General features: G+C 34.9%; 1 protein-coding gene across 5 annotated transcripts in view; it reads right to left on the bottom strand.

Moving 5' to 3' along the window:
* Positions 1–2,012: 2,012 nt before the first annotated feature.
* PLSCR1 (phospholipid scramblase 1) overlaps positions 2,013–26,736 on the bottom strand; it is a 28,825-nt gene continuing 4,101 nt past the window's right edge. For 2 of the 5 annotated variants that reach the window (XM_038571142.1, XM_038571143.1), the window contains exons 2-9: positions 26,464–26,489; positions 23,544–23,624; positions 18,957–19,285; positions 17,101–17,143; positions 14,065–14,285; positions 12,446–12,607; positions 6,167–6,328; positions 2,013–2,444 (exon numbers count right to left, since the gene is read on the bottom strand). In XM_038571142.1, the coding sequence (XP_038427070.1) occupies positions 2,406–2,444; positions 6,167–6,328; positions 12,446–12,607; positions 14,065–14,285; positions 17,101–17,143; positions 18,957–19,285; positions 23,544–23,624; positions 26,464–26,476 (1,050 nt within the window). In that variant the 5' untranslated portion in view covers positions 26,477–26,489 and the 3' untranslated portion in view covers positions 2,013–2,405. The remainder of the gene's footprint in view (positions 2,445–6,166; positions 6,329–12,445; positions 12,608–14,064; positions 14,286–17,100; positions 17,144–18,956; positions 19,286–23,543; positions 23,625–26,463; positions 26,490–26,736) is intronic. The other 3 variants (XM_038571147.1, XM_038571146.1, XM_038571144.1) reach the window with 2 other exon arrangements.

Below are 26,736 nucleotides of genomic sequence, written 5' to 3' on the forward strand. Positions count from 1 at the left end.
TTGGCCACAGAATTCAGTCTACTAGTCTAACAATGCTTGCCATAGTGCAGGCATACAATAATTCTTTTATGAATAATCATAAGTTATTGCCATTAATTTTGTCTGCTGTGTGGTAAATCCAAACACCTAGAGACTACAGTCCATTTTGATTGCAAATATATTTTCTTATACTTTTATAGTATTCTCTCGGCCTCATCTGATTTCTGCTTCTGAAATTCCTGTTGTGTATCAATTAAAATCGGTATATTTGTTACTAGGAATCACCTTTTCTATCATTTCAGTTTATCTGACTTCCTGGACTTTCTAAAATCTCTTTTATCACGTTATCCTTCTACTTTATGCAATCTAGTGTCTCCGTCATACTTTAAAATGTGGTCGTCAAATTTTTCAACATTAAAATTTTGTTCTCACAAGAATGTTCCTTTTTCTCTCCTGCCTTTTCCAGAAAGTAATCTGCAGCATTCCCTCAAATCTCCTTGAAGTTATAAATTTGTGTACAAATGTCAGGACATTTGTTGTAATAACTAGTAATTTTCTCATTTAAATTTCTAACTTTTCACATGTGATGATTTTTCTATTAATGTTTCATGGTAATATATTTTTCTAGTATTTGCACTTAAATGGGTTCTACAGATAGTGAGTTTCTGCTCAACTCTTCCTTGCACTTTCTTAGAGAAGGGAAGGACTGTTTAGATCATGTGTAGTTTTACTTTGCTTGACCAGAGATCCTGCATTCTATGCGGAGAACTGGGAGGAGTGGGAGAGAAGAGGGAAAATGAAAGTAAGATTATTCCTGTCCCAGGAATAATGCCAGTACCTCTAGCGTCATTTGGGGTTGGTTGTGTTATCTGATAGCTAGTAGGGAAAGCCCTCCCTTTCTTGACCTGGCATAAGTAAAGCCACTAGGAAACAGCCATGCAAGTACCTTCGCTTGACCTGGCATGCTGTCTGTACCAACTGTAAACTGCACATGAGTGTTTTGGTTACCCTGAATTATTAGAATCTGGCATGGAGGAGTTGTTTAGGCTAATGAGTTAAACTGTGGGTTAGACATCTCTTGATCCATCCAGTCTTTCCTATAAAACAGAGTATGAAAATGCCTTTAAGTTTCTGACAGGTAGAAATCTTATTTTACAGCACTGGTATGGATTTAATAAAGATCATTATATGCTTTTGCTCCTTTGAAAGGTGACCCAAAAGGGAAAAGATGGGGAATGTGTAAGGTTCAGGATACCATCTAAATGGATTATGCACAGCTTATTTAAAAATAAAAATAAAATATGGAAAGAAATATAACAATATTTAAATCAGTTATTTGATTGTTGGTATAAATAATCTACAGACCATTACTGAAGTTTCTACTCAGGTGAACATATATTCTATTTAACCTGAATGATCTCATAACTATTATGCTCTGTGAATGAAAATGAATACAGGATATATAATGTGTTAATAATTACTTCAAAAATTATAAAAATGTTCTAGTTTTTTTAAATATTTTATTTATTCATGAGAGACAGAGAGAGAGAGAGAGAGAGAGGCATAGACACAGGCAGAGGGAGAAGCAGGCTTCATGCAGGGAGCCTGACGTGGGACTCGAACCCGGTCTCCAGGATCACACCCTGGGCTGAAGGCGGTGCTAAACCGCTGAGCCACCTGGGCTGCCCAATGTTCCAGTTTTATAGTGAGTCTTTAAATATATTCTTCTTAAGGACATATCTTTTTCCTTGGAAATCATTGAAATATCAGTAATTTATTGTCTTGTTAATATGAAAATCTTTTTATAGTAGAAGATTAACTTAGAAAAGAAATTAAATATACTGTAATTTGTTGAAAACACAAATATACATTTTATGTTCCTTGGTAATATGAATATTATTATTTTAACATAATTTTAAAGGAAACTGAAATTATATTGATTTATAACTTATGTGAATATATAGTATTTGCAAAATAACATTAGTTGTTATACCCGTGAAGTAAATTGGAACTATATTTAATAAAATGTAACCTTTTATATTAAAATTACTTTAATAAGGCTTTAATTTTCTACAAAAATTGAAAATAAAAGAGATCATAGTTCAAAACAATTTACATGAGAGGTTTCATGATTAAATGTAAAAATTCCCATGTCCTTTCTCCAAAATGCACAAAGAAAAAGAACATGTATGAAATAAAAGAAAATGCATAAAAACATTTATCAGTAAGTGATACAGAAAATCAATTCATAATTTGAAAAGTCATGTCATATAACAAGAGCTTCAGGCATCACAGTATAATTCACATATGCTATAACTCATTTCAATAAAGGAAAAAAGTGAGCTTTTCTTTTACATAGTCCCAATCAATATACAGACTTCATGCATTCTGAGGAGACTTTCATTAATCCACTGCCACATTCCTTTTTATTCGTTATTTCCACTCTTTTCAAAAAACATGAAGTCCTAGATAAAAACAAAAGTACAGAAATGTGTTTTCAGCAACAGATATCATAAGTGTTAAGGGGTCTGATGAAACAATAATATAACTGCTAAGGAAAAAAATGACAAAATAAGTAGATCTGGGAAAAGTTGGTAGCTTTCCAATTTAATAGCAAGTAAATCCTGTAATTTTATTCACTTACTGATTACCTTCATGAATTTAATTATCGGTAATTTCTCTAAATATCACTTTTTCTAATTTTTCCACTCAAAATGTTTCTCTTTTTGTTCTTCCTTAACTTTTTGTACTCTTTCTCTAGTAATACAACTTCTTTTGAGACTGGAATTCAATGTACAACTTTCAGATTTTTTTCAGGAGAATGACAGCATCTTACAGGTAGCATCCATCTTAGATTATTTTTGGCCAGTTTTTTTTATTATTTAAATTCAATTAGCCAACATAAAGTACATACTTAGTTTAAGATGTAATGTTCAATAATTTACCAATTGCATACAACACCCAGTGCTCATTACATCACGTGCCCTCCTTAAGGCCCATCACCCAGTTGCTCCATCTCCCCCACCCACCTCCCCTCCTTGAATCTTCAGTTTGTTTCCTATAGTTAAGAGTCTCTTATGACTTTCTCTCTCTCTAATGACTTCCCATTCAGTTTTCTCTCCCTTACCTATTATACCCTGTACTGTTTCTTATATTCCACAAATGAGTGAACCCATATCATAATTGTCTTTCTCTGACTTATTTCACTCAGCATAATACCCTCCAGTTCTATTCACATCAATGTAAAGGGTAAGTATTTGTATTTTCTGATGGCTGAGCAATATTCCATTGTATACATACACCACATCTTCTTTATCCATTCATCTGTTGACGGACATCTGGGCTCTTTCCACAGTTTGGCTATTCTGGACATTGCTGCTATAAACATTGGGGTGCGGGTGCCTCTTCGGTTACTACATTACAAGATACTACATTTGTATCTTCGGGGTAAATACCTAGTAGTACAATTGCTGGATCATAGGGTAGTACCATTTTTACCTTCTTGAGGAACCTCCACACTGTTTTCCAGAGTGGCTACACTAGCTTGCGTTCCCATCAACAGTGTAAGAGGGTTCCCCTTTCCCCACATCCTTGACAACATTTTTTATTTTCTGTTTTGTTATTTTTATCCATTCTCACTGGTGTAAAGTGGTATCTCATTATGGTTTTGGTTTGTATTTCCTGGATAGCAAGCAATGTGGAGCATTTTTCCATGTGTCTGTTGGCCACTTGGATGTCTTCTTTGGAGAAAAGTCTGTTAATGTCTTCTGCCCATTTCATTTTTTTTCTTCTGCCCATTTCTTGATTGGATTATTTTTTGGGTGTTCAGTTTATTAAGTTCTTTATAGATCCTGGATTCTAGCCATTTATCTCATATGTCATTTGCAAATATCTTCTCCCATTCTGTAGGTTGCCTTTTAGTTTTATTGATTGATTGTTTTACTGTGAAGAAGCCTTTTATCTTGGTGAAGTTCCAATAGTTCATTTTTGCTTTTGTTTCTCTTGCCTTTGGAGATATGTCCAGCAAGAAGTTGCTGCACCTAGGGTGGAAGAGGTTGCTATCTGTGTTCTCTTCTAGGGTTTTGATGGATTTCTGTCTCACATTTAGGTCTTTCATGTATTTTGAGTTTATCTTTGTATATCATGCAAGAAGATGGTCCAGTTTCATTCTACATGTGGCTAGTTTTTCCAGCACCATTTATTGAAGAGACTGTCTTTTTTTCATTGGATATTCTTTCCTGTTTTTTGGCTCAGTTTTATGATTTCTGTCTCAAACTTGTCCACTGTGTTCCCAACTTGCTTCACTATATCAGTGCCTAACCAGACCCTCTTCCCTATGACTTTCATCAAATTTTATGGATTTTCTCTCACTTCTATCATTTTCCTTTATTTGTTCACAAAGAAATAATTTAATTCTTATCATCATTCCCTTACAGTTGCATTAGTGTAATTTTACCTCTCATCAGTCCATTTCTCATATAGTTACCAGGATTTATCTTTCTGAGATTTGGATTTATTACTATTTTATTTATACCTAGTTTAAAGCCAACCAATTAAATAATTTTCAGTATCTTCCCAACATCTACAAGAATTTGTCCAATCTTTAAAAGTCCTTTAGAAGAGGCCCAATCTACCCCAAGTAATTTCCTAATAACCCTAACACAACTCTCAATCCCATTTCTCATATATCCAACCATCCCAGACTATCTTCTCTTCCATTTATATGCCTTTGCTTATGGTATGTGTACCTCTGGTCAAACAGTTTCCTAAGGTTAAGTTTAATTTTACTTTTCACGTGAAATAAACAGTGAAAACATAGTTTTTAAACAGAACTGTGGTTATATTTAAAACTTTATATAGAAAATATTGAGCCTAAACCAAATTAGATAGAATAGCAAAATAAAATCCCAATGGCCACTCATTGAGCTTTAATAATTATTAACATGGCTAATCTTGGTTCATTAACTACTTAACCCCCTCGATTCCCCTGCCCTCACCCTCATTATTGAAAAGTAAATCTATGATATTATACCATTTTATTCTGAAACACTTCAGTGTGTGCCCCTAAAAATTTGGACTCTTTTGCTTTTATATAAGCCCAGTATTACTAACATTTTTAAAAAGTAATAATTATTAATATCATCAATAACCAATGTTCAAATTTTTTTGAATTCCTTCTAAATGTCTTTTTATATTTCTGCAATTAGTATCTAAATATGGTCTACAAACTGCTTAAATTGATGTATCTCTTTTTTTCCCATTATTTTTATCTTAAAAAGATTTCCTGACATTTATTTGTTGAAGTAACTGGATCTTTTTTCTGTGTATTCTCTCATTTTTTAGTTTTTTTTTTTTGGAACTGCATCACCATGTCAGTGTTTAAGATTTTCATCCAGTGGTTCCAAACCTTGCTTGCACATTGCAATCACCTGACAGCTTGCAGGCTTGGTCCCAACTGCAGAGATTTTGATTTATTTTCTGGATGTAGTCTTGACATAAGGGGTTTGAAAGGTATCCAGGTATTTCTATTGCAGCTAGGGTTGAAAACTATTACTCTGTCCCATGAGTCATTGGCTTTGGCTGCATATGGAGTTATCTGGGGAGCTATCCAAACTTCTAATTCTGACCTTCTAATTTAGTTAAATTGGGGTACAGCCTGATACTTGGGTTTTTTTAAAGTTTCCTAGCTGATTTAATGTGAAGATAAGTTCAGAACCACCGCTTTATTACATGTAATTCCTCTCAAATGGCAATTCTACCTAATGGCTTAATTGGTTGTTTATTTACTCTTATTGGAATTTACACTCCTGTGTTAGATGATTTAATACTGAATCAGGATGAAAATCTAGTTTTACTGAGTCTAATCCATGTAAGCCCAAATTCAAACTCTTTTCCAAAGCACCGATTTCAACTTTTAAATAAAAACCCCAAAGACCAGGACTCCTCCGTAACATATGAGGTCCTTTTGTTACCATAAGAAACTGCACAGACTTCCCAGAGAAATTAGTCACATGTGAACCCAGAATACCAGGAGAAAATGAAATTTCGGAGCTAGAATTAAATGCAGCCCCTTGGAATAAAACCTATAAATTTAACAAAGTCATTTAAAAATGTACAATTTACTAAATCATTTCAGAATGACACTAAATAAAGCCTCTAAACCCAGGATTAGCAAGAATAGACTCACGATGAGGAAACATGCACCGAGCATCACAGCTTTCATTTTCACATCAAGATCTAAAGGGAACTGGATGCCAAAGTTATCAGTATCTGTAAATGCCTCTCTCACCAAACCAGTCCACTGCTTGGAAATCTTGCCAACCACATTTTCTTCATCAAGAGATTTAATCTAAAATGAAAAAAAAAATACATTTTTAAAGAATTCTAGAAAACTAGTAACACACTAAAAGTTGAAATAAAATGAAATACCCTATCAAAATTACATGGAATACTTAACTATAAATACATAATATCACTCATTAAATGTATATATATTCCTGTATCTACTTTTAGATGCATGAAAAAATATATCTGTTTTTTTGTTACAGTGAACTTACATGAAAGTAGTTTTGCCTAAAAATTTAACATTTTCTACATTAAGAAAGTAACAAATGATCCAAAATAAAATTTAAGTAGGAAAAGATACAAATCTAAGATGTTTCTTTGGTGAAATCTCTAGAAGCCATGAGGAGGATACTAACTAATACCCCATTCTATAAGAGATGCACAGGGGGTTTACATAAGCTAAGTGTTTAAATATGATGAGATGGTTTATTACTACCATCAGTAGGAAAATATGAAATGTGAAGAGCCTGGAAAAGAAGACTGGCAGTTTTGAGTACAAGAAAATAGCTAATAAGCAACTTGATGGGGTGCCCCAGGTCAAGGGTTGGGGTAACACTAGACAGTAGGGTGGATGCACAGTCAACAACAAAAAGAAGCATGTATGATAAAAAGAGCTCCAAAGTAAAATTTTTCTGATTTTACAATTCTGCTTGAGGAAAGCCCAGAGCCATCTTAAAGAGTTGAACAGACTGTGACTGGACAAATGCACCTCACCAAGTAGGCATGTGTGGGGATGAATGTAGCCCACACTTACCCTGGTACATGCATGTAGAGTTATGTATGTCAAACTAGGAAGAGATGAATCCTTTTTAAATGTGCACAAGGTACCACAAGTGCTAGCCACACCTACTTAAGCCCTAGCTCAGGTTGAGAAGAGCAAAATAAATGTGAATTAACTGGGGGCATCTGGGTGGCTCAGTCAGTTAAGCATCTGCTTTTGGCCCAGGTCATGATCCCCGGGTCCTAGGAACGAGCCCCATGTCAGGCTCCCTGCTCAGCAGGGTGTCTGGTTCTCTCTCTCCCTCTGCTGCCCCCGCCCCGCTTGTGCACTCTCACACTCTCCCTCTGTCAAATAAATAAATAAAATCTTTTTTTAAAAATGTGGGGAAACGGAACACAGTTGACTCATTTTCTTTTGGTGTGGGTGGATGGGTTCTTTAAAAATCTGAAATTAACTTCTAATATAACTATGATAGCATAGATTACGGTTCAGCAAATATTCATGCACTACCCTCCCCGACCAATTGTAGGTCTTGTTTATGCTCCTGTTCATTGATAGGTAGGGTTGGCCATGTGACTTGATTGACCAATGGAATGTTAAGAGATGTGACATGAGTAGAGGCCTAAAACATGGCTAAGTGCTTTGGTCTGGTTGTTGCTCTCCAGTGATCAGACTAGAAATGCATGATCCAGGTAGCTGTATTTGCTACCGTTCCAGAATGAACATACCTGGAGTAGACCTGAGACCAACTTACAGCCCAAATCAGAGCCATCTAGTGAAGCTTGGATATATTCCCTGAGACACAACTGACCTGCATATCTATTCACATGAGAATAAATCCCTGTAGTTTTAATCCACTGAGCTTTAGAGGTTGTTATGCATACTATTGTGGCTACATAGACTACTACAAATCCCTCTTGCATACCTGTATTTTTTGTTTGTTTTTAAAGATTTATTTATTTGAGAGAGAGAGCATGAGCAGGAGTGGCAGAAGAAGGAGGAGAGAAAATCTCAAGCAGATTCTATGCTGAGCATGGACACAAGGCTGGATCCCAGGACCCTGAGATCATGGCCTGAGCTGAAACAAGAGTTGGAGGCTTAACTGACTGCACCACCTAGATGCTCTGCATACCTGTGTTTTACATATTAATAGCTGTCATCAGCATTTGAAGCTAGTAAAAAAACCTTATATTTAAAAATTTAGTCATTTTTAATTTCTAAAGTGTTTTTTAAATGAAATATACAACAGATAATTTAGCCACCATAATCCTACCACTAGATTTAACAAATACTGACATTTCTCCTTTTTATTCCTATATAAGAAATAAAAAATTTACCAAAATTTATGAGAGAAGTAGAACATATAGTTTGTTTTAAAAAGGCTCAGAAATGTGAATAATGATTTACAACTGAAAAGTAAATAGGATTAAATCATTTTTAGCCTTAATATTCACAGGAAATGAAAATCTGATAACAGCAAAAAATGATAAAGAAAATTAATAAGTGGCTGTTTGGCTCTGACTAGCTATAGAATACATCATTAAGTTGCCATAATTGAATCATAAGGCACTGTTGTAAAACAGATTATTCTATCAATGAAATAGTAGAATCTAGAAATAGATCCCATTATTTGTGGGAATTTAATGTATGGTATTTCAATTCAGCAAGGAATGACTAATTTATTCAATAAATTGTGATGTTATAGCCATCTAGCCATCTGAAAGAAAAAAATGTTTGATCCTATCTTTTTTTAAAAAATTTTTTTTTTAATTTTTATTTATTTATGATAGTCACAGAGAGAGAGAGAGAGAGAGAGAGAGAGAGAGAGAGAGGCAGAGACACAGGCAGAGGGAGAAGCAGGCTCCATGCACCGGGAGCCTGATGTGGGATTCGATCCCGGGTCTCCAGGATCGCGCCCTGGGCCAAAGGCAGGCGCCAAACCGCTGTGCCACCCAGGGATCCCCTGATCCTATCTTGTACAAATAAAATTCCTGGTAAGTTAAAGAGTGAACTATAAAAAGATTGAAAAAGGAGTAAATACAATATAACGTTGGGGTAACTTCATCATAATCAGGACAGGTGAACCAGAAGATATTAAAATAGATATATGTGACTATATGTAACAAATAAAATGTATACATATGCATACATATATTTATACACACACACACACACACACACACACACACACACACATAAATATATAAAGTCCACAAAGAAAGAGTAGATTTGTGGAAACTATTTGCAGATCAGAGGACGGATGCAGGGTCAATATCTTCAACATACAAATTACATTTATAAATTGACAAGAAAAAAAATAACCCAATAAAAATACAGGCAATGAATAGACAATTCAAAGAGAGCAAACACAGGTAGCTAGTAAACTTAGAGTAAAATGTTCATAATTCCTAATGGTTAGGGAATTACATAGCAGAGAGAACCTCCCCCCCCCCACCCACCCACTTGCTGATTTTAGATTTCCTTTTTAGTTTGAAGTTTGCAGTTTAAGTTGTATCTGGGAGTCATTTCTTCTTACTCAGGACTGCTTGTCCTTTTTTAATCTGAGAATCCATGGCATCAAGTCTGCATGATTCTTATCCATTTATCTCTTTGAATATTATCTCAGCACATTCTCTGCATTCGTTTGTTTGTTTGTTTGTTTTTTCCCCTGTAACTGCTCTTTGGCATATGCAAGACTATTTTATTCTAGCTTTCACATCCCTTTACACTTTTTTGGTCCCCTCAAATTTATCTTTTCCCCTCTCACATTTATTTTTCTCAAATAGATCATCCAATTCATCAATTCCCTCCTCACCTATATCTAATTTTCAGCTCAACCTTCCAATGAGGTTTCACATCAATGAGCGTTCCTTATTTCTGGAATTTCTATTTGGTTTGTTTTCAGATTCTCCTGTCCTTTCTTTAATAGTCTTATTCTTCTCTTATGACCTTCTTTGTTTCTTCTTTAGCCTCTTTAATGTTTATTTAAATATTTCTTATATGACTGATTGCAGACTGTTCTGTTTTATGCAGTTTGTTGGTGGTGGATTAATTCCTAGAACATTTTGTCATTTTTGATCGATTCATGTGAAGATCAGCTTATTCTATAGGAACAGAAAAGGTTTGGTGATCAATTTTTGGTGATATTCTAGTGTGCTTTTGCATTCGATTCTGTCATCTGTATCACCACTCAGAACCAATTTTTATGTTATGAGGTTTTGATCCATAACAGTGGTATGAATTTAGACTTTGGACTCATAAAGGGGACTATAATGTGTTAAGACCTTCATGTTTTTTCCTACCAAAAATTCTGGAAGGAGGCAGATTTCCTTATCATCTCCACACTTGTCTTTCTTCTACTACCCTTGGGATAATCTAATGACTTCAACTACGATTTTTATGCTGAAAACATCCCAAACTTTTTCTCTACATACTAAAAATCCAACATAACTCAAATATAAATTATGAGGTTCTCACAAATCAATTGTTTCTTCTCCAAGATTGTTAACTTGGCTAACTGGCTAATGACATCATTATTCATTCAGGTTTTTTTTTTTTTTTTTGAGAGAGAGAGAGAGAGGGATTGAAAGAGTAGGGACAGAGAGGGCGGAGAGAATCTTAAGTGGGCTCCATCTTAAGTGTGGAACCCCCATTATGGGGCTTGATCTCACAACCCTGAGATCAGGATCTGATCTGAAATCAAGAGTTGGGACACTTTACTGACTGAGTTACTCAGGTGCCCCTCACTGAGTTTCTTAAACATCAGATATTAGAACAGTATGACATCAGAATCATCTCCAAATTTTCTTTCATGCTCAACTGACATCAAAGCCATGAATCAATTCCACTTGGTATGCTTATGAAATGTCTCTTATTTCTTCCTTTAGAATGGCTCCTGCTGTGTTCAGGCCATTATCTCTTTTCTACTCTAAGTTTCCATACCATTAACACTATGATGGAGTCCATGTCCATAGTGGTTCCTTGTACTCATAATTCCTGCTTTCAAACTTTCCATTATAGCCTACAGAAAATGATTCAAGGGACTACTTTCTTAGTTCCCTCAAAGAGTTTGTTACCTAGTTAGACCATTCTGGATGCACAGGAGAAGAGTTAATTCATTACATATAACAGATGCTTTAAGGTATTCACTGAGAAAGGTTGCTGGGAGATTTCTAAATTCCTTAGCATTAAATATAAAAGTTTTGCAATCCAGCTTGACTTGTTACACCAGTACTTAATTTCTGCAAATAAAGTATATGTCAGCAAAAGTTCTATTAATATTCCCTGAGAGAACAATTACCTCTCAGTCCTTTGGGTCTTTCCTGGAATGATGACCTCTCTATAGAGAACTTATTATTATACAAAAACCTATAAAGTCTTTACACATGCAGAGTATACATCACCTCAATTCCTCCTTACACTATGTATATGCCTTTGTAAGAGTCTTTATAAGTTTCTATTTTATCTATCTTCGTAGAATTGCCTATCTTTCTTCTTCGACTCTGAAGTCACTGAGGGGAGGAAGGATTCATTTTTATATAACCAGGTCTAACAAAGGAATTGAAAATCATATGATTAGAGAAGTCACGCAGATAGTATAAAATAATGGAGCTGGACAATGGAAACTGTAGGAAGTAAAGGACAGCGGCAGATTTCAAACATCTTATCATAAGGGGCAGCCCTGCTTAGTTTTAGATTTTTGCCCCTGTTGTGGAAATGTTGGTCCATCTTAACAAATTTTATGATTTTCCATGAGATTAAGTTATAAAATCTCCCTATTTTTACACATTTACAACTAAATAATTTGGGGTACAAGGCTAGGCCATCTATGGGAAAACTGCTATAATGAAATTCCTTCATGTAGTAAATACACAGATATAGTGTGGTTTCCAGTCAATAAATTTAACACATGGATAAGAAGCATAGTTGGGAAATACATCTTACAGTATATTTCTTAAAACTCTCTTTGCATAAGTGAGCTTTTTGCAGGAATTCAAAAATGTCAGAACTTCTGAAGAGGATCTAGAGCACTGGCAACCTGTACTTCGGACTAAGGAAGAATTCATATGCTTTAGCAATCAGACTTAGATGATGAGGTTCACATTTTATTTTAAATGGATAATATATGGAGTGTCCACACAGAAACCACCATGTTCAAATGTTGGATGTTTTGCTTATTATTTGACTACAAGGCTCTGCTTTTCCTTTTTAAAGTATAATCAACCCTGATGCTTAATCAGAGCATTAACCACCTCTCTGACCAAAGTTAAATATATAAGCATACTGTCTTCCTCTTGAAATATCAGGACACACAAATGTATTCTATTTGTAACATCCTACCAAATTATATTATTCTTGTATGAGGAAAGCAAGACCTGTAAACATTATCACATCTCTTACCTCAAAATCAACATCTGCACAACAGCTGCATACAAGACACGGACCTGTAATTTTTAGCACATCCTCTCTCCTCTCATTTTGAATTGTAAACTTTGGCAGGCATGGATGCCAGGTCTGATTAACATAACCTACAGGTACACCAGGAGGAGCCTGGATTTCTATCTACAAAGACAAAAGAATATATATATAAATCATAATAATTATAATGTCTAGTAATAACTCACTTATTGAATACTTTCTAAGTGCCAGACACTATTTTAAGCACCACTTAATTCATAAGATATCCCTACAAGTTTGGTACAATTATGCCTATTTATAGAGAAAGTAACTGAGGAGCAGAGATGTTAATTAACTTACAGCAGATTCCTAACTACAAAGTAGACAAGATGAGGTATAAACTTGGGCAGGCTGCATGCATAGTCTTCACTATTAAGATTTGCTCTACTGGCCTTTGCACATTTTTTAATCTCCATATTTATGAAAAATGTCTAAATTGTTAAGGAACTCTTTTCTTAAACCTTTTTAAAAATAGTGGGTTGGATGAAGGAACACAGCTCTGATCAGTGGTGCAATTTCCAAATATGAGTAGCACTGCTGCCAAAATGGAAAAAAAAAAAAAAATGAAGTGTGGAATCTTGGCTCTGCTAGGTGACCTTTAAAGAGCCTCAGTGTGCTCATCAGTAAATGACTTCCTAGGTCCATTTTTTTACCATCAACTAGCATAATATATAGTTGTAGTATCATCATTATATTATAGAGCATATTCCATCAAACTCTCAGTTTTCCCTTAGATATTCCTGGATAAATATTACTATATCTAACTTAAATGATATGAAAATAAAATAGTTCACTATGAACAATTTCAGTTATCTTTTAAAAATACATACAGTATTAGATTTCAAATATTCATGTGCTTGTAACTGTGTCTGTCATGCTAGAACAGCCACCTCTATGGAGTGACTGAGTGACCCTGGCAGGGCTGGTCTCAGGCCAATGAAGATACAGGCAAACATCAACTTCCCTATAAACTCTCTGTGTCCCAGCATTTCCCCTGAAATATATATTCTCTATTAGTGGGCTGCCAAGTAATATGAAACAGTCTGGTCTTTATGGAGCTAATGGTACTCATAGCTGGTATATACCTCTTACAGGGGGCCCAAATACATTAATAATTTTTAAGGATATATAAAAACACAGGCATTGAAGTTTTTTCAGATGTGGGGCCTCTCCTAGGTTCATTCTATAATAGGTTGGCCCAAATTGTAAGATGAACACATGTAGGATATTCTAGAATATTCTCTAGGTTGTCACTGCTCTGGCTTTGGCTAGACTTTTCTCATTTATTTTAGGTAAGGGATTTGACCAAGGTGCCCTACCTTCTCAGATCTCCATGAAGATCAAGAAGCCTGGTCTCAGATCTCTGATCTCAACCCCATGAGACAGACACACTACTCATGGCCATGAGGCTAACTGCTCATTGTTTTTCACCTGCCTTTCTTCTTGGACAATTTATTCTCAAGTATAAACCAATAAGCTTATGGATCAATTTTCCTTTAAATCTCATTTGATTACATAAATTCAATAAAAGGGTAACAATTCTTACTGAACTACTCACTGACCTCCTGAAGGCAGCAAGGGCAACAACAGCTGCCACACCTTAGTGGTCTCTCCAGAGTTATAACTTCTTGGCCCATATTATCAAGAATCCTTATGGTAAAAGGCCTAGAAGCTCCACAGCAATTTCGGGTACAGAAATCCGTATCCTCTGCTGCAAAGTAAATCCTCTGTCCAAAGCTGTTCTTAATTTCATATTTGTTATTAGTTTCAAAACCTGTTATGACTAAAAACATAAGAGAGGGAATCATTATGACCATTATACTAAAAGAATATCGAATCTATCCTAAGATACTATATCCTACCATTTGTAGATCATACTTTAACAAAAAGGAAAGGTGTTTAGAGATGATCTAGATAGAGGATAAAAGATAAAGGGAAAAAAGAAGGAGAAGGTATTAAGGAACAGAGAAATTAAAGTCTCTGTGTAAGACAGGGAAAAGAAAACTCCTATCTTCTTAATTCCATAGTCTCATGTCAGAAAGACAGACTGCTTCTGAGGGATGGTACAGTGATGTAGATGGTCATAGCTTGCTTTGTGCATGCAGAAAATATCCACTTGCTTGGTATAGTTTTCTAATATTCAATTATATAAGGGAATATAGGATGGTTGCTATGTTCATACTCTATGAAATATTCTGTTGAATAAATTGGCTTGAGTTTTTTTATATATAATATTCATGGCTTATGTTTTTGCACTGTGTGATGGTGAGTAATGACAGGGCTTACTCTTAATGCACACTTGTGCATTAAGAAAGGGAGGGGGTTAAAATGGAGGGTGAATTAGAACATCACATTGGGCTCAGAGCACCCTGGTTTAAGATTTGCTCTACTGGCCTTTGCACATTTTTTAATCTCCATATTTATGAAAAATGTCTAAATTGTTAAGGAACTCTTTCTTAAACCCTTTTAAAAATAGTGGGTTGGATGAAGGAACACAGCTCTGATCAGTGGTGCAATTTCCAAATATGAGTAGCAATGCTGCCAAAATGGAAAAAAAAAATGGTTTAGCTTAGCGGTAGTTATTCAGAAGTGGGTGATGGGTATTAGACAATGGGAAGAGGTGCTTCGCAACCAAGGCTGCAACTCAATAGGCTATCTAGACCACTGGCATCCTACGTAAATTCTGTACTCTGGAGGAGGCTAATCTTTTCACAAGGGGACAGAGGTATGCTAAATGCTGATGTCCATGTGACATCTTACCAATGGGCTCCTATACTGAATCACACATTGCAAACCTCTCCTTGCTTAGAGCCAGGGGAACATTAACAGTCCTACTAGTCTACAGTCCTCATTAACGTGGGTCATGAGATGCCAGAAAGCCACCAATATATAATGAATGATAGAGAGATACATATGGAGACAAAAAATATTCTCTAATATCTGTGTGGATAGACTTAGTCAGATATAGATGTCCTTCATAAATTCTATGATCATGGCCTCTCTTAAGTATCTTAGCTGGCTTCAGCCAGCCTTTGGATTTTTAAAAGAACCACCCTTGACCTCAACATCTGCCAGTCAAGTGCTGTGTAAGAAAAAAATTAAACTGATTCGTAACATGGAGTCTGTTATCTAAATGTTTCATTAGCTAGCTTAATCTCAAATTCTTAGCTAGTTTATCTGTAAAATGAGATGAATGGGTTTACACAATCTCTAAGTTACCTTCTAGTTACAAAATGAGAATGAAATAAGACTTCTATGGTCATCATTACTGTCTATAAAGTTTTGAATTGGGAAGTGTGTAAGTGCCTGTCATACACTCAGATGGTAAAAATAAATGGAATAATCTCCATCTCTTTATGCTATCATGTTACAATATATACTTTCATTGAGATGAAGAGAAAAGAAGAAAATTGAAGACATCACTATTAGAAAACTGAAGAATAACTATAAATTTTGAACTTACTTTACCTTTCATGATATGTATAAAACTTATACATTTAAAAACTATAAATGGGGAGTGCTTTATGATGTACAGTATCTGGTTTGGTTTGATTTTATGACATCAAAAATAAATTTCTTAAAACATTAAAAAATTCAAAGTACTAATTATCAAGCAACAAAGAATGCCTTTCCAGGGAAAACTTAGTATTAACTAAAAACACGCATATTATAAATATCTAACAACGTACATTATAAGCAATTTATTACTTTTTTTTCATTATAAGCAATTTAAATAAAACAGGCAAAACTAAATCTATTATTCTGCTCTTACTATTCATAGTTATAATTTCTATCATTGGAAACAAACTTTGCAGAGAGATGAAGGACTTAACAGATATATTATAAACTCTAGCTGAGCGTTCATTACTCTTTATATCTAGAAGAAAGACACCATGGTTCATGAAGGCATCTAGGTTCTCTTTCCCCTGGTAAGAGTCTTGAAGCATCTGGTGGCTTCTTAAGTTTACCTTGCACCTCAGGAGTGCTGTACCCAAGGAAATATTTATTTGCCATTCACATGAGCAGGAGTGCTGTTTTAAGAAGCCAGGCCTCCAAGCCTACTGATCAGCATCCTCCAACAATGCATTAGCCCTGCACCCAAGGTGATAATCCACAGCCCACAGAACAAAGGTCTTACAAGGTTCATATGAACTCCTGATATAAATTGTTGGCAAGAATACATTTTCCAAAACATACCCATCCAAATTGAAGGACTTTCCTGGCTTTAGAAATGTACCAAGGTAACTGAACTAGTGCATATGGTTCTGTGTCAGCATCAAGATCATGTCAGGCTGGAGAAAACAGCTGAAATGATTTCTAGAGGGAAGTGGGAGCAAAAGTACTTTTGATGGGCTTCCTTCTAAGTTGGCATGAGGATGGATGCTCAGAATAATGGTGTTTTACAAGTTGACTTCTAATTTCCAGAAATGTGCCACTGATAATTGCCATCATTTCATTATCATGAAGAAAGACATTTGTAAATAATCAGATTTAACTGTTCCACATCAGTGAAAGTGTTATATTTGTGGTTGCTGATATGCTTTTATCTGTAAAAACATCTTCTTTCTAGAAATATGGTCAATAAAATGAATACATACCTTCCAGAAGCTCAATTTGCTGATGAATCAGTATTTGATCTATCTATTATAGTAAAAAAAAAAAAAAGACGATATTTTCATTCTTTTTATACCAAAATTAATATTTGTGTTTTCTATTTTAAGGAACGTATATAATAAATTGTCAATATTTATCAATATTTAATAATATCATGTCTTACTTCTAAACTTTTATACCTAAAGGTATAAAATTAAAGTTAATATATCTTTAATTGAAAACAATCTACTGGGGCACCTGGGTGGCTCAATTGGTTAAGTGGCTGGCTTTGGCTCAGGTCATGATCTCAGGGTCCTGGGATCAGCCGGGAGTTGGGCTCCCGACTCAGTGGGAAGTCTGCTTCTCCCTTTCCCTCCGCCCCTCCCTGCCATTTTTGTGTGCTTGCACATGCATGCATGCTCTCTCTTTCTCAAATAAAATCTTTAAAAAAGAAAAAGAAAAACAATCTATTGAATGTGTTCACTATTAACGTGGGCAAATTCAGGTCAAATAAAATTGACTTACACTGGAATCCCTCTAAAAATTAAAAAAAAAAAGTTCCTTCTTGAAAAGACTTAAGAAATATTAAGACTCCTTATCCATTTAAAGTGCTTCTTTCCAAATTTAAAAATTCTTTCCAAATTTAAAAAACAAATTTGAAGTGTGCTTGATATTACCTTTTGGAGCAGGTAATAACTTCCCCTATATATTTTGTAAGGCCTTGATTTTTAAAAAGAATCTGTTTAAAGTATTTCTTGGATTGTATGAACTACTAATAGTTCTTACAACACCCAAGTGCATTGGGGAAAATTAAAGTAGTACAGAGAGTAAAAGAGAGCCAATTCATTTACTTAAAACTGGTTAGTTATCGCAGGAATAGCTGTTTATAGATTAGACACAAATAATTTCATATTCCCAGTTTACATACCAGATTTCCAACATTAAGCAAATACTAACCTTCACATTGCTAGGATATGGGCAAGGGAAAAAAAAGGATTTTTTTTTTTCCTCACTGGTGGTGTTAATAAAATTGGTTCTTCCAAAGGACAAAGCATCATAAAATATAGTTTTATTAATTATAACAAAAAGTGAATCATGTTATACAGAAAATATTAACTCTCAGTTTTTGGTACCACTTATTGATATCAACACTAAATTTTTTAAAAAGATTTTTTTGTTTATTTATGAGAGAGAGAGTGCACAAGCTGGAGGGAGGGGCAGAGAAAGGAGAAGCAGACTCTGCTGAGCAGGGAGTTTGACCCTGGGTTCAATCCCAGGAACCTGGGATAATGACCTGAGCTGGAGGCAGACACTTAACCAACTGAGCCACCCAGGCACCTTGACACTCAGCACTAAATTTAGTTTAATGTTTCTATTCACCTCTCAGGAAGTTATTCGGTGTTAAGATTAAAGAACAAGATCTAGAACCAAGTTTCCAGAATTAAGAAGCCATTCCTTAGTGTTTTGACCCTGAGTCAGTTATATAATCTCCCTGGACCTCAGTTTCCTCTTCTGTAAAATGATGATAATTATAGCACCTATATATCATAGAGCTTCTAAGGGATTAGATAAGTTAATGCATGTGTTATACTTAGGAACAAACTCTGGAAAATAGTGCTTAATTAAAGTTTGCTATTGACCATTGCCACAGAGTATATTCAAAATCATAGAAAACACAATTTCATGAGACATTTATATTTTGCTTTGAAAGTAAACTTGACCTAGAAGACTTATAGTAATTTGTTAGTGTAAAATGTTTTACCATTTCAGACTTTTCTGAATTAGTCATTTGTTAATTTCATTAAGCAAATGATATGCACAATTTTATTTTTTTATGAGTGTTTCACTTATTTAGAATTACCTGACTTAAATATTCCAATCCAGGTGGACAGTCTAATGGAGGTGGTGGTGCTGGCATCCATGGTACCCCTGCAGGTCCACCTGGCTGATTATACACTGGCTGGTGTTGGACAGGAAAGCCTACTGGGCCAGCACCTAAATAATCAGCTGGTGGAATTGAGTAGCCAGCCTGAGGGCCAGGATAGCCAGGCTGGGGGCCGGGATAGCCAGGCTGGGGGCCAGGATAGCCAGGCTGGGGGCCGGGATAGCCAACCTGAGGGCCAGGATAGCCAACCTGAGGGCCAGGATAGCCAACCTGAGGGCCAGGGTAGCCCATATGTCCTGGAGGCCCTGAAATATAAACAAGTAAAATAATTTGTAACTGCACAGAAAATTTGAAACATGAATTCTTTTGGGATTACTCCTAAAACTCTACAAACTAAAATTTCAACTCAGAAATCCTGTTTTTATGAAGCTTAAAGGTTGTGTTTTTATCTTTCAGCGATTTTTCAATGAAATATTTGTGGTTTCATATCCACTCCTATACGGCTTGGGGCTGGGAGTAGGATTGGCCCAAGCCTTATCCACCACTCAAAATTTTCAATTTTCAATTTTCAGTTGAAAATAGTCTTGAAAACTAGGAAAGTGACAGGAAATCAACAATGATCTAGAGTCACCTACATAAAGATTCTGGAATGCCCTAATAGAAAAGAGAGATGGCACGGAGTAAAAGGCCCAAAAAGGCTTGGAATCAGCATTTCTGAAACCAAAGTATTGTATAAAAATATGATAATTCTGGAACTGTAGGAAACAGTATCTCCTTTATGTATAGAACTAGGGGTGGTTTTGCCCCCTCAAAGAATATGTGGCAAAGTTTGGGTATATTTTTGGTTGTTTCAGCTGGAATGGAGGGTGATACTGGCATCTGGTAAACAGAGGTCAGTGATGCTGCTAAATACTTCCTGAAATGCTAGAATAGTACCCTGAAAAATAAAAAGAGTTATTCATCTCCAAATATTATAGTGCTGCCATTGAGAAACCTTGGCATAAAGGTAAAAGCATGTTGTTACTTCCAATATTGTCCAGATGCTTATCTGGGTGAACAATCAGCCTGAAATTTTCAGGCATGGTACATTCCTATCCTAAAACCTCCTACATGAAAAAATCATCCAGTATGATAGATTACAAATTTAAGTTTTATAATTTACAGCACTCTGAAAAATATAATTTGAGAACTAAGGAAGATAAAAAGTTACAATAGGCAATCTTAAGTATTTAAGAAGCACAGGAGAGGAAGAAATTTAATAAGCGTATATTCTGTATTCCATGTGAATTTGTGATTGCAATGGAACTTCATAAGCTTCCATGAGTAGTCCACAGAGTAGCAATCCCACAGGAATGGAATATAATTTCAAAGGAATGTGTTTCATAATATTTTAACAGGAAAGGCTATATAAAATTTAATACTTAGATTATGTAATTTATAAGTACTTAAAAAATCACTGAGGCAAAACACATACACCATTAAAAAGATTTAGAAGAGACTAAATCTCATACTAATATCTTTTAAATATAGTTTTTATAATTCATTCCTTCTTACAATAAATATTTACCAACATTCTACAATGTGACTGGCTCTGTTCTAGAATCAGAGGACACAGCTATCAACAGGCAACCTGCCCTCAGGAAGCTTACAGGCAACTTTTGGGAAAGGGAAAATAAATTCTTTGATTTAAAAGATTTCAGATTGAACTTATAGAGAAAATGCATGGTGGAGAGGGAAAGGTATCAATTCGTTACATTAGATAGAAAAAAAATTTCTGTTGAGATCTAAAATATGAGAACAGAAAAGCTCTGTGTAAAGATCCGGCAAGAAATGTCCAGGAGGAAAGAAAACCAAATGCAAAACTCTTCTACTTAGGAATGAATTTGGCATGTTTGAGAAAAAGAGAAACCTCCTAAGGGAGAGAGGAAGAGTAGAAACTGTGGTCAGTGAAGAAACAGCAGCTCATCGAGGAAGCCCATTCATAAGGAGTTTAGATATTATTCCAAGTGTGATGGACAGGTCTTTGAGGATTTTAAGCAGACAAGTGAGCTCCATAATCTGATTTATATCTTACAAAGTTTATAGGAGTGCTGAGCACTGGGATTTAAAATGAGAAATGCAGATGGAATCCCTGCCCTCACTGCCTTGTGGGGAAGATAACTTTATACTTTATAAAGTTATAGTTTTTAACTTTATACTTTATAACTTATACTTTATACTCCAGGGAGCCACGACACCAGTATGACCAATTTGTTAACTATGGTTGAAGACAAGCTCTTTGAAAGAAGGGCCCAGATTTTTATGACTATAAATGCCAAAGGAACGTGTTGGGATGGGGAGAGAGAAAAGGAAGGAGTTAGGACAGCTTCCCTGAGGACCTCCTTTCAGCTGAGATCTAAAGGATGCAGAGGAGTTGAGTAGACCAGGAGGCACAAGGAAAATGTTTCAGAGAGAAGCCCTGGGTTAGTAACAGGGTGTCTACTAATCTTTAGAAAGGCACATGGACTTGAATAGCGGAGACTCAGGCTTAAGAGACAGTTAAAGAGAATGCACGGGAGCCTTCAGGTCTAGTGAACCAAAATAAGCATTTTGGTCTTTATCCTAAAATCAAGGAAAAGTCAGTGATGTACACATTGAATGCTATCTGTAATATGAACAGGTAAGCATTTTTAAAGATCACTGGGTACAATGCAAAGATCAGACCACAAGCAAATCAATGGGGATATATGAGTTAATAGGTTACGTTATTAGCATTATTTCAATCTTCTCAAGACTCCTAGAGTGGATAGTTGATTATTTCCCAAGTCAATGGATTAAACATACAGAACTACCTGAAATTTGTAAAAATACAAATATTTTTATTTGTATAAAGTCCAATTGATTTAATGTATTATTAGTAGAATAGTCAACAAATATTTGTCACTTATTATTTGTAAATCATTGTACTAGGTATTTTACATATGTTTTCATTTAATCTCCAAACAAAACTGAATTGGAAAATATTATCCCCATTTTATAGATAAGAACAGAGGCTTGGAGGTACAGCAACTTATTTGAACCATCGCACAACTATCAAGTACAGAAGCCATAACCCAAAACCTGATACAGCCTCTCTATGCCTTTTTCCCACCTGAATAATGGGGATAATTGATAGTATTTACCTCATAAGCTTGAGAATTAAATGAGTTATCACACATGATGCACAGTAAAGTCTCATTTTTAAACTATCACTACATCATTATCATATTAAGACCTGTACTATATATGTGGCCTTGGACTTGAGAAATAAAATTAAGCTATTTTTCTCATAAGCTCTCAAGTCTGATTATAACTGAATTTAATTATGTATCACCTACTTTTAATTAGCTGTGAAGGTGGATTAAATCATTCTCCAAGTGCCTTGGATGAATATTGCAGCTTGCTAATAATTTTTCAAACAATCATCATATAAGAATTTAGAGCAGTAGTTCTTAGCTCTGGTGGTTTGCACATTAGAATTACCTGGGGAATTAAAAATATTACTAATCCCTGGGTCCTACTACCTGAGCTTTTTAAATTTTTCTGGGATGATGCCCTGGTACAGTGTTTTTAAGAACATCCACATAATATTTCAGTGCAGGCCCCCTTGAGAACTATAACCTTAGAGATTTTCTAGTTCACATCCTTATAACTAACTGCAAACATCTGAATGAGATCCAGGCCCTACTGGGAAATTTCTGTCTAGATAATTCAATTCTCAAGCAGATTTATTTGCTCAGAGCAGAAAACAAAATGGATATGCCCTGCTGCCCAAACCGGATTCCTTTTGATCCTAACTAAATCTTCAGAATGGTCTCTCAAGGTGGGAGTAGTCGGACTACTTGTAAATCCAGGTGCACCATGAACTTTGTCATTTAGAAAAGTTCCAGTTATTTTGATAACTGCATTTGACTAAATAAAAATCTCTGAAGTCTCCTATTCATTGGTTCAAAGGGTAAAAAGGTATTGCCTTGTATGGAGTGATATGACTCAACTGCTTTTCTTAGATGAAGGCATGAGTTAGGATGTATATAAATGCAAAGCTCTCATATATGTTATGGAATGAAAATGAAAATGATACCCAGGAAGCTACATTTTTACTACTTAGAATTTCCAGTTTTAAGTAGTCACCTCTTTTCTGTGACTCTCACTGTGCACAATTACCCTTGGCTAATATCTGACTCAAAAATACTCGGGGATAAATGTCCTAAATGTGTTTCAGAACAGGTGGAGAATCAATTAAATCTTTTATTTAAAATGTCTATTTGGGGGTTTAATTTATGTGAAAACTTTATTTGCTAAATTTTTATTGACTCTACATCTTTACTATCCTGTATAAGTAAAAATTACTTTTATGATATTTATGATAATACATAGTCAAGCCAAAAAAATTAACAATAGGCTTCCAATTTCATTATTGCACTTTTAGTAAAAGACACTACCAAAACACACACAGAGACAGGCAGACACACACATACGTACACTTTAGGGGAATAACAATAATTTAAAATTTGGGGGGGTTTATTCTTTAAATAAATATTTTACCTTGGAATGCTGCTGAAGGATATTCAGGGGGATGTCCAGATGGTAGATTTGTCCCTGGATGAGGAGCATCCATTTGCCCATCTGCAATACAGGGGCGGGTAAACATCTATCTACTTTAATAAAATATATATCAGAAAGAAAATTACATTATCCTTAGAAAGAAAAATACATTGTCTTTAGATAATTTTCATTTACACAATCTTGTGCTGACTAAAATTGATAAAGTGAATTCTTCACTCAACACAAGCTATGCTTGCTTTCAGACTTAATTTTTAGCAGAATCCTGTTTCAAAGAAATTCTTTTTCAGATAAAATGAGCTGAGTTACAGGGACTGAATTTCTAGTTTTCTAATATGCCTGATTAATGTTTACTTCTGTATTTTGATTCTGTTGGTATTAGGAAAACAGTATTTTAAAACCACATATAGACTGTGAAGAAAGACGTAGAGATCATAATGGAAAGGTTACGGATAATTTCAAAGATATGTATAATTATTGCTATAAGAATTATTTTAAAAATATGTAATATAGTTAAAAAATATGTAATACAACGCATACATTTCAATATTTAAATGTCCTTTTTATGCTTGCTCTGCAACTACCCCAATAAGGTTGAACCATAGGAAATTCCTAATATTTGACTAATTTTGACTTATAAAAATCATAACTGACTGAATTACAATAAACTAGCATATTAAACTTTGTTGAATATTTTTAATATTCCATGACCTTCTAGTTCTTCATATTTGTGCTTTCTAGTCACTCATATAGTAGCTACCCCAGTCAGACAATAAATATTTGTTGAGCACCTCCTATATTGTCTCTGAGTTGAGCTCTGAGGCTATACTGGCTCTGTCTTCATGCAATTTATGGTCTAGTGGACACTACACTTATATCACGTTCTCCTCTGTTCCACTATGGCTTGCTAACTATAAATTCAAAATAGTTTCCTATTGAATGATGAGGGCATGACATTAATACAGAAGAAAAAGTCAAAATCTGATATATTTTCTATATGCTTTTTTTTTTTAACCATAGGCCTTCAAAGAACACTCAACTCATGTGGTTTCAGTAGGAAAGCTGGATTGTGAGCCACCCTCCTCTTCCATTCAATTGGCTTCCTAATAACTTCAACAGAATGGAGTCTATGGAGACTGCAAATTCAGGTAATTAACAAAGAATCCTCTACTTCCTCCAGGGCTTTTCCCTGAACAGATAGTGTAACATACCCTGATTTATTACAGATCTCTGAAATACAAGTCACTCCATTCCAACCATTCCTTTGTTGGCTTCGAGTGGGGGCCTATCTCCTAGTTCTCTAGCTCTCGAGGCCCTGCCCACAGCCCCACTCCCAACCTGAGTTGAATCACACTGACCAGATCTCAAGAAAACACACTGCAAGTCTGACTAACAGACCTGCTCTTGAATGATATGTCACATTTTGGCACCTCTTGCTGGGTACTATTGTTTGAGCAATAGTCAGTGCATATACCTATCTAGGAGCTGATAGAGTCAAGAAATTAGAAGCTCCTAATCTCTGGGGTTTGGGTTCCAGGGTATTGACCCTAGTTTTAGGAATTTCAGCAGGAATTCATATAAAAGGAAACCAAGCAAATGGGGAAGTGGTCAAATAGACCAAAGCATATGAATGATGAATGGATTTCTGCATTTGTGAAATGGAACTTAAAATAATTTATAGATATCATAGGACTGTCACATTATCATAAAGAAACTTTATTTTTACTTCTCTATATATTTATTCCTATTTACATACATTTACACACACACAAATATATATGAGAAGATGAAGTGTTAAAAGGTGACTATGACCTTGGCCAAAAGAACCTTTCTAAAGTGATCTGAAGCATCCTAATGCTTGCGGCAAATATAACAGTGCAATATTGTATCAATTTGCATTTAAAAACCCTGAGTTTTGTAAGTAAAGTTAAATTAATATAGCAAACATTAAGAGAAGATCATGAAACTTCATGAAGGAAAGCTGAGGTTTCTAGTCGTACAGAGTAATATATGTAGCAAGACTGACACTGTGGTGAAAGACAAATGTCTCTTTCGTATTTAAACAAAAATAAAGAGAATATAAATCTCACAAAACAGCATTTTTTTCTTCATATTATTCCCTATATGTATTGTTTTACTCTTCAGAACTTTATATTTAAAAAAAAGACAAAGTCTTTTAATATATGCTTGGTCAATACCCATCTGCTTTAGAATTTTTTTTTAAGATTTTATTTATCTATTTATTTATTTTAGAGATAGAGTCAAAGAGAGAGAAGGGGACAGCAGAGGGAGGGGGACAAGCAGACTCTGCTGAGCACAGAGCCCAATGTGAGACTTGATCGATGACTCTGAGATCATGACCTGAGCCAAAATCCAGAGTTTGCTGCTTAATTAACTGTGCCACCAAGGAGCCCTTAGTATTCTCTTGGCAGAAAAAAGCCAGAGTATAATGATTGGTATTTATTTAAACCTGTTCACATGTGTATGTTATCAAATATATAGCAGGCTATATCTGAAGATTTTATTACAATGGACTGACATATTAAATTTATTATCTGTTAATTTAATGAGTTGAATAATGTTTATGTATAGAAAATGCACATAAAGACGGAAAACCTGATCTAGGTAGAATATAGTATGAATTATATAACATATTTCCCAGTAAGACTAAAATTCCTTAGGCTTACCTAAGACTTTTTTATTTTTACAGAAAAAATTAGTGGTAGTGGATATGTGTGTACTTTGTCTCTACAGTCAAAGCAATGAACTAGAATTTGGGTTCTGGAGCATAAACAAAACAAAGCAAATTATATCCTTTGAAACTGAATAAAACATTATGACAAAGAACATATTAACAACAATTTAACACTATAAAATGAAAGTAAACACTTAAATTACTTACTTTGTTTTTCCATGGTTTAGAGAGTTCTGAAAAAGAAGACCTGATATTAGTACATTGTCTAAAATTTATAGGTCAAATATGACTGTTGAAACAAGATAATCTGAAACTATCCATACACATAGGATATTCTTCTATTCATCTAATCTACCAGAAACAGTCATTTAAACCCTTTGACCTTGCTCCCATTCCCCACTGATGTGTTTATTTTTTTTTTTTTTTCTGATGTGGTTTTGAGTACAACTTACAAAGTTGTGGGTCCCCCCAGGATCATGG

Source organism: Canis lupus, chromosome 23, assembly GCF_011100685.1.
Source record: "Canis lupus familiaris isolate Mischka breed German Shepherd chromosome 23, alternate assembly UU_Cfam_GSD_1.0, whole genome shotgun sequence".
NCBI classification, from domain to species: Eukaryota; Metazoa; Chordata; class Mammalia; order Carnivora; family Canidae; genus Canis; species Canis lupus.